Source organism: Sinocyclocheilus grahami, unplaced genomic scaffold (genome assembly GCF_001515645.1).
Source record: "Sinocyclocheilus grahami isolate Dianchi unplaced genomic scaffold, SAMN03320097.WGS_v1.1 scaffold31.1, whole genome shotgun sequence".
In the NCBI taxonomy this organism is placed as follows: domain Eukaryota; kingdom Metazoa; phylum Chordata; class Actinopteri; order Cypriniformes; family Cyprinidae; genus Sinocyclocheilus; species Sinocyclocheilus grahami.
In genome coordinates this window covers 4,974,359-4,983,691 of record NW_015505210.1, presented here as the reverse complement: position 1 = coordinate 4,983,691, position 9,333 = coordinate 4,974,359, and the positions used below count along the sequence as shown (strand labels likewise).

Sequence of the window (9,333 nt, the reverse complement as noted above, 5' to 3'; positions counted from 1 at the left end):
ACCCTAATCAAACACACCTGAGCATGCTAATCAATGTCTTCAGGATCATTAGAAAATCACAGGTAGGTGAGTTTGATCAGGGTTGGAGCTAAACTCTGCAGCGCATTGGCCCACCAGGGCAAGATTTGAGGAACTCTGCCATAGACTGTATAAAAACAGAGTTGAACACACTGCCGTTCCCAGAATGAGATCTGTGAGATCCGGACCTCGGCATTTATAGGCTTATATAATAATAATAACAAAAAGTTGAGAAAGTCTTTCTAGACTGTTTGAGCAAACAGGGAAAGCATGCCATATGAATAAGGCACTGAATTGAAAAGTTCTCCAGTAAGAGTCATGCAGAAGTCCCATGATGATTTCAATGACCACATCCTTGACCATTTCCTTGACCACATCCCTGACCATTCCCCTGACCATAACCACTTCCCTGACCCTGACTGCTTCCCTGACCATAACCACTTCCCTGACCATAACCACTTCCCTGACCATAGCCGCTTCCCTGGCCATAACCGCTACCCTGGCCACTTCCCTGACCATGACCACTTCCCTGGCCTTTTCCCTTGCCGCTTCTATGACCGCTTCCCTGGCTGCTTCCCTGGCCGCTACCCTGGCCATAACCGCTTCCCTGGGCGCTTCCCTGACCATGGCCACTTCCCTGGCCCTGGCCGTTACCCTGGCCATAACCGCTTCCCTGGCACTGGCCATAACCGCTTCCCTGGCTGCTACCCTGGCCATAACCGCTTCCCTGGCCACTACCCTGGCCATAACCGCTTCCCTGGCCCTGGCCACTACCCTGGCCCTGGCTGCTTCCCTGACCATGGCCGCGTCCCTGGCTGCTACCCTGGCCATAACCACTTCCCTGGCTGCTTCCCTGACCGCTTCCCTGACCATGGCCACTTCCCTGGCCCTGGCCACTACCCTGGCCATAACCGCTTCCCTGGCCGCTACCCTGGCCATAACCGCTTCCCTGGCCACTACCCTGGCCATAACCGCTTTCCCTGGCCGCTACCCTGGCCATAACCGCTTCCCTGGCCACTACCCTGGCCATAACCGCTTTCCCTGGCCGCTACCCTGGCCATAACCGCTTCCCTGGCCACTACCCTGGCCATAACCGCTTTCCCTGGCCGCTACCCTGGCCATAACCGCTTCCCTGGCCACTACCCTGGCCATAACCGCTTTCCCTGGCCGCTACCCTGGCCATAACCGCTTCCCTGGCCACTACCCTGGCCATAACCGCTTTCCCTGGCCGCTACCCTGGCCATAACCGCTTCCCTGGCCACTACCCTGGCCATAACCGCTTTCCCTGGCCGCTACCCTGGCCATAACCGCTTCCCTGGCCGCTGCCCTGGCCATAACCGCTTCCCTGGCCGCTTCCCTCGCCACTTCCCTGGCCACTTCTCTGGCTGCTTCCCGGACCATGGCCGCTTTCCTGACAACTTGCCTGACCTCTTCCCTGACCACGTGGTTCACGGCATGCAATGCCACCGGTGGTTGGGCAACATGTGGCAGGACACTGGCCATCATGGAAACAGCTTTCAGCACACAGTGGAATTGTCTCCGGTATGGGACATTGACCCGGCTTCACTGCGTGGACACAGATAGTCAGCTTTAGTTTGTGCATATAGACAGTATGCCACTTCATACAGCACAAAACACTCAAAGCATAAATAGCCAGTTTTAGCTACAGAATGAATTATATTCCATGTATTATTCCTCTTTATTTTGTAAAGCCATCCTGTGCTTAAAACTATTCTAAGGGATGAATTCAAACCTACTTTAGACAAGAACAAAAGGCAAAGTTTACTTAAAACATACATTGAATTCAAGGTGTTACTCGTGTGTGTGTGTGTGTGTGTGTGTGTTTGGTTTTGTTTTTTGGACCCTTAGCATCCATTATTAACTGAAACTCACTGAAAACAGGCTGCACGCAAACAGGCCCACGGACTGTCAGCCTCGCCGGACATAAACTGTCCACTAGAGGATTCAAGAGGATCATTAGTGGAGGCCAGGGAGTGCGGTTTCAACATTTGTTTATATTTATTACATTTATTAGTACAACTGTTTAAAAAAGAAAAATATTTTAAAAAATTAATGCCATTAATGTAAAATCCTAAATCAGCTATTTTAATTTAAAATAGTTTTTTAGCAATTTGGTTAAATTATTGAATAACTGAAGATGGACAAAACAGAATCCCACTAAAAGAGATTTGTCTGAAAGCTAAATGTATTCAATATACAGGTATATGAACATATACATATTTATTTGCCCATATTTTACCTGAAGATATGTCATAATAATAACACTCAAATTAAATGATTTCATTATAGCCCATAGGTTTAAATGAATAATGAAGACTATGCACTGAAACATCTAACTCACTTAACTTTTGAATAACACCATTAATTACAATTAAAAGTATACAAATAATAAATAACTATATATATATATATGTATATATAAACAATGTGTCCACAAATCCAATGTTAATTCGTTTTTTAAATGATCTACATCCATATTTTATCAAAAATTCCCGTAACAAACTTCCTTTTGCAAAACACTTTGCTTGTGCTATATTTCGTTCAAATAAATTCCACTTGGTTTGATATTTTGATATATAATTCAATGACTTTCAGACTTTTTCAAGTTCTAAAGTTTCCAGGTCCCTTTTTGGGGGGAGGGGGGTGGGGGGCTCTCTGTACATATGTCATAACTTTGTGTGTGATAACCTGTTTGTTTTTAATAAAAGCCTGCATGCAGTTGAGTAATAGTTGGGTGATTTTCTGCTGAGCTTAAAATGCTCTGCCAAAGCTGATGAAAGTCGAAATCTTAATTTCAGTGCAAAATAAACAGAATAAATCTTTTCCTCAGCACACGTTTGTAAACTTGGCATACTTCTGACGCTATAAAACATGAATCCAGTAACATAGTGGAACGTATTTCCCATTGTAGAGAAACCATCGCATTTCCAGCAGCAGACCCCCAGTTATCCATCATTATTCATCCAGAGCAGAGCGCATGTTTAAAATCCTCCGGGGTTCTGACGAGTTCGTCGTCTGGTCTTACACAGCAGATAAAGACAGGAATGTGGCTCTTGTATCAGCTCACTGCCAGTCTCGGTGCGAACAGACGCTGCTTAACTGCCTCAGCGTTCAGTGCAGTGCAGAGGGCCGCTTATGGCAAGCCGTTTTAACATTTAATTAGGATGACCATGTATTAGTTTTCCAAAAAGAGGACAGTGGGGGCAGGATGCAGACGAGGAGGGGGGAGGGGGGTTAAAGTAGTAATTTCCTTACCTAAAATATATATTTTACAGTCACTGTTATGCAGATTGATCATAAACACAGTAGAGGTCTTCACGGAGGAACTGAGACGGTGAGCATGATTTCACCAAGTACATCCTTGTTGATCCTGGAACAACATTCCAATCAACCAATCAGAATTGAGGGATATCTTTTCAGGAAATTTCAGTTTTAGGCTTATGATCAGGGTTTGGTGCTTCTACACCCTTGTTAATCAGCTATCATTTCCCACTGATTTTAGGAATACATTTTGGGTAGGGTTAGGTTCATGGGTAGGGATTGGGTTAAGTCTGTATTTTTGGACAGTAATGTTGATCCAGGAAACATGTCTTACTTGGATAAATCACGGCGATCCGAGACCCAAGGACCCGTACGGGTTCGGGTCTATATTTTAAATGGTCAGCCGGGTCAGGTCCCAATTTATTACTTCGGGTCCTGGGTCTGTTTAACTTTGTGTGTAATAACCAAGTCGATCGGAGAACACTGCCCCCATCAGTGATCAGTGTCAGTCAGCACTTTGCATGTGTTTTGTATCGTTTTCTTTTACTGAAGAGATGCACCTGTTATTGAACACGCACGCAGTAAAGTGTAACGAACTTCTTGTTCTGTGCGTTTTTTGCTAAAAAATAATTGCTCCGAGTCTTTATTACAACCAACAAAAAGTATCATTATTGTAGTTAAAAAGGGTAAACACAGCAGTCGAAGTTGACACGAGATGCAAAAAAAAAAAAACTTAAGTTGCATTAGTCATCCGTCACCGACCGTGACAGCAAGTAGACTTTTGAAGCTGGAATAATGAGTGGATTAAGACGGCTCTTTCAGTCGGCAAGAGTGAGGAACAGCCTAACATGGATGGAAATTTATTGCCAAGGAGGATTGTATACATCGCAGTCAGGGAGAAGGCTACTAGGGGTTGCACCGACTAGTCAAATATTTTTTTCCGCAACTTGTTTATTGACTTGTTAATAGCAGTTTGCTGTGCAATATGTGCCGATTGGGTGCAGTTAGGTCTGTGTCTTCCCAGCCGGGTTCGGGTCCAACTTTCGAATAATGGTCGGGTCCATGCAGCACATTTACGGGTCTCTCAATTTTTGGACCCGTGAAGACCTCTAAAACACATCTAAAAGGCTTCCTACCATCCTTCACAAAACGTAACATCTAGCACAGTTTTATCATAGGTAGAATGCAAAATGTTTCAATACAAGCATTTCAGTCAAATGTAATTTACGCAATATTTCCAAACCTTTAACCCGGGGGGTTTTATATACTTTTATATAAAAGTATCTAAATAAATAATAAAAGTAATATCTGATTTTGTAAGATGTGCTCCCTTTACACTGAGTGTAAAGTGAAAATGAACAGAGTGCTCATTCAAAATAGCTTTAAATACTCCGCATATTGATCCCTGATACGCAAAAAATATATGGAATATTAAAATGTTTGCGGGAGTGGGCGGGACTGGACACAAAAATTGCGGGAGAGGAACAAACACGTTGCGGGAGCAGGCGGTAATCGTCAGAAATTCAGTGGGAGCGGGATTAAGAAAACAGTCCCGCACTGGGCTTTAATACAAAAATGCAATGAATGGTGACTGTATAAAGCAAAAGCTGAATCCCAGACATTTTGGGCGATTTAGAAATCCTGACCGGATGTAGGTCCAAAAAGAGGATATGTCTGGGAAAAAGATGATGTATTGTCACCCTGATTTAATCCTTAAAATGTATAGAATCTATTTTTATGCTACTAGTAAGTCCACTCATTTTTAGCTACTAGCATTGAAAAAATCATACCGGAACATTCAAATCTGTGTTTGCACTGCTGCTGACACAGAGAGCAGATAGTTACCATGTTTAGGTAAGAAACAGCTTCACAAAGAGTCTCTTCAACAACACAGTATTATTTCTGTCTTACAGTCATTCATATTATCACAGAAATACTGGGATAAAGGTCGGATATTAACATTGATGTCTGGTTGCGATCAAAATAGAGCAAATCACCTTTTGAAAGTAACTGGCGCTTCAAATAATGCTTGATTGTGTCGATGACATAGTTTCTCCAGTAGGTGGAGACAAGTGCCTGTTAAAAATGTATTTGTCACTGAATCATTTATTCAAGAGATTCATTCAAAAATGCTGATTCATCCAGTAATGAAACAAGTGAAGTATTTATGAGTCATTGAATCATTCCTTAAAACCCCTTTTTCATAATTTTTTTTTTTTTTTTTGGCGATTTTGCCTTTAATTGATAGGATAGTATGTGCTCCCTTTACACAGAGTGTAAAGTGAAAATGAACAGAGTGCTCATTCAAAATAGCTTTAAATACTCTGCATATTGATCCCTGATATGCAAAAAATATATGGAATATTAAAATGTTTGCGGGAGTGGGCGGGACTGGACACAAAAATTGCGGGAGAGGAACAAACACGTTGCGGGAGCAGGCGGTAATCGTCAGAAATTCAGTGGGAGCGGGATTAAGAAAACAGTCCCGCACTGGGCTTTAATACAAAAATGCAATGAATGGTGACTGTATAAAGCAAAAGCTGAATCCCAGACATTTTGGGCGATTTAGAAATCCTGACCGGATGTAGGTCCAAAAAGAGGATATGTCTGGGAAAAAGATGATGTATTGTCACCCTGATTTAATCCTTAAAATGTATAGAATCTATTTTTATGCTACTAGTAAGTCCACTCATTTTTAGCTACTAGCATTGAAAAAATCATACCGGAACATTCAAATCTGTGTTTGCACTGCTGCTGACACAGAGAGCAGATAGTTACCATGTTTAGGTAAGAAACAGCTTCACAAAGAGTCTCTTCAACAACACAGTATTATTTCTGTCTTACAGTCATTCATATTATCACAGAAATACTGGGATAAAGGTCGGATATTAACATTGATGTCTGGTTGCGATCAAAATAGAGCAAATCACCTTTTGAAAGTAACTGGCGCTTCAAATAATGCTTGATTGTGTCGATGACATAGTTTCTCCAGTAGGTGGAGACAAGTGCCTGTTAAAAATGTATTTGTCACTGAATCATTTATTCAAGAGATTCATTCAAAAATGCTGATTCATCCAGTAATGAAACAAGTGAAGTATTTATGAGTCATTGAATCATTCCTTAAAACCCCTTTTTCATAATTTTTTTTTTTTTTTTTGGCGATTTTGCCTTTAATTGATAGGATAGTAGTTAGACAGAAAGCGAAGTTGGAGAGAGAGAGGGGGGGGGATGGGATCGAGAAAGGTCCGCAAACCGGGACTCGAACACGGGACACCCAAAGCGCTAGCGTTACCCATGAGGCTATCGGCGCCAACCAGTTTTTCATAATTCTAATATAAAAAATTGGTTTATTAAATATATTTATACTAAATAGATACTTATTTATTAAATAGAGAGTATTTATTAAAAATTAGTATAAGATTTGTTAAGAATTACAAAAGATACTAGTGTCTAAATAATAAGTACTAGTACCTAATGAATAACTTGGATCTATTAATATATAATGAAAAGTAATAGTATGTATTCAATAAGTTCTAGTATCTAATGAATACTGAATAGTTGATATCTGAATGCCAGATACACATAGAATTAAATGGTAAACATTTGAAATGTGTTACTAGTAACAGTAAAATAACAGTAGTCACTATATTTCAATACACTTCTTCAATACACATATCTAATAAATATGAACTAGTATCTAATAAATAAGTACTATTAGCTAAAGAATAAGCACTAGCAGCTAAGTAGCCTACTAGTACTTAATGGAATATATACTAGTTAGCTAAAAAAGATCAATAATAATTACAAATAAATACATACATAAATACTAGTAGCATTAAAATAGATTCTAGTAGGTTTCGGATTAAATGTTAAAACAGCTTGCCATAGTATGCCGCTGCAACAGTGTCCAGACCCCTGCTGAAATAGTGCAGCCTATTACTGTTCAATTAGCACCCGTCTCCAGGAGGAGCACAAATACATCACTGCTGTTAAACTGGGGACTTTTCCTGGCTGGAGATCATCTGGGTGAGGCAGAGGAGGAGTTGCTTTCCCCAGAAAGCATAGATATGATGCAATCAGGTTATAAAGTGATGATGTTTGCCTGTGCTGTTTCATATGTTCAAGATATTTATAAAAATGTATTTATTTTTTGCAGTCTCCATGGAGCATGAAGTCATCTTATCAGCTGCATGGCAATGCATTGAGAGCCTTGTTGATGTTTCATAGATGACATGACCATACATATGGTTCTGGTAAATGTTTTTTATAAGACACGTGCTTCTGTACATTTAACAATGCTCTTGGGAATTGTTTGAACCAGAAATAACTGAGGTTAACTACAAACATGCAGTCTGTAATTATATCCTGCACTCCTCAAGGGTCAGAGACAGTGCTTTAGTCTCCAGTTTGCAATCTAAATTTTGGATGTCAGCTTAAGTCTAAAGACTAGAAATTGTAATTTTTCTCAGTATAAGCAAGGTTTTTTTTTTTTCTACTAGTGGTTTTCTCTGCTTGTGCTGGCTGTAAATAAATAAATACAGTACATATTTATTTATTTATTTGAGCTAGTTGAAAAATAACATAACTAAACTAAAATAACTAAAAATGACAAAAACAAAATTTTAATTTTTCTCAGTATAAGCAAGGTTTTTTTTTTCTTTCTACTAGTGGTTTTCTCTGCTTGTGCTGGCTGCAAATAAATAAATACAGTACATATTTATTTATTTATTTGAGCTAGTTGAAAAATAACATAACTAAACTAAAATAACTAAAAATGACAAAAACTCACAACAAAATTAGTACAATGTCAACTAAAATTAAAATGGAAACCAAAAATATAAAAAAAAAAAACAATCCCATTTTTTAAAATAAAAACCTATAATAGTATCTCAGTGATATTAAAATAACAGATTCATACAAGAGTAAACTATATGCTATAAAATAAAAGGTCAAAAATAGTTTTCAGGAAATAATTCATTAATTAATTGTTGCTCATTAAAAAATGATTTAATACTTTGTGTTACTATTTCCATTTCGTTTTAAAGAATGTTTTGATTCACACAATTATGAAAATCAAATTAAACATTTGCTCAAAGCTTTTATACAAGTACTGTGGACAGCAAGTTTTCATTGCCATCTAGTGGTTTATGAAAGTGACATCCACCTGTGGCTGGATAAATAAACAATAAAACCCAAAAGAAAAAGGAAAATCTGACACCATTTACTCCGCCTCAAGCTATTCCAATCCTGTATGAATTTCTTTCTGCAGAACACAAAAGAATATATTTCGAGAAATGTGAGTAACCAAAGATTTGATGGTCCCTGTTGACTTCATTTGTATCTTTTTCCATACTGTGGAAGCCAATGGGGTCCATCAACTGTTTGGTTAATCATATTCTTCCAAATAAAATTTCAACAGAAGAACAACTTGAGGTTGAGTAATGTTTATTTTTGGGTAAACTATCCCTTTTTTCGAATTTTCCATATATAATGCGGAATATGAGAGTTGGTAAACAAACTAAAAGGTTAATGTATCCAAGATCCTTGTTTTTATAAAATATAATAATGTCTTCACAGTGGTGAAAACAGATTTACTAAAGTTAAAATCAAAATTACAATCAAAACTGTCTTCAGCATTACAAACATCATGAAGGTCAGCATGTTTAGCACTGACAGGATAGATGTAAAATGTTAAAGGGGTCATATGATGCTTTTTTTAAAGATCATTATTTTGTGTAACAGAATATGTTGACATGCTTTAATGTTCAAAAAACACATGCTTTTTCAAATACTGTACATTATTGTAGGTCGTCTATGCCCCGCCTCTCTCAAACGCTTCGTTTTCTACAAAGCCCCTCCTTCCGACAAGCGCAGTCTGCTCTGATTGGCCAGCTGACCCAGTGCATTGTGATTGGCCGAACACCGCAAGCACTCGTCGGAAATGTAATGCCCCTTACTTAATGCGCACACACACGCACATACACGATGCGCAAATACTTAAACTAATAACAAAACAGTAGCTGATTCAGAAGC

General features: G+C 39.2%; 1 protein-coding gene across 1 annotated transcript; it reads right to left on the bottom strand.

Moving 5' to 3' along the window:
* Positions 1-358: 358 nt before the first annotated feature.
* Positions 359-2,024, bottom strand: LOC107576252 (glycine-rich cell wall structural protein 2-like). The gene is made up of 6 exons (XM_016262472.1): positions 1,912-2,024; positions 1,424-1,584; positions 853-889; positions 673-786; positions 577-642; positions 359-534 (listed from the first exon to the last, which is right to left on the bottom strand). The coding sequence occupies exons 1-6, from the start codon at positions 1,994-1,996 to the stop codon at positions 359-361; spliced, it is 639 nt and encodes a 212-aa protein (XP_016117958.1). The 5' UTR covers positions 1,997-2,024.
* Positions 2,025-9,333: the final 7,309 nt, after the last annotated feature.

What these genes read in the sequence shown, in the direction of transcription:
- LOC107576252 (XM_016262472.1), bottom strand. Translation starts at nt 1,996, where the DNA reads ATGATCCTCTTGAATCCTCTAGTGGACAGTTTATGTCCGGCGAGGCTG. An exon ending in AGGCAAGTTGTCAGGAAAGC is followed by an intron (nt 890 to 1,423) that starts GGCCATGGTCCG and finishes GGAAGTGGCCAT; the next exon opens with GGTCAGGGAAGCGGTCAGGG. An exon ending in GGGAAGCAGCCAGGGAAGCG is followed by an intron (nt 535 to 576) that starts GTCATAGAAGCG and finishes GAAGTGGTCATG; the next exon opens with GTCAGGGAAGTGGCCAGGGT.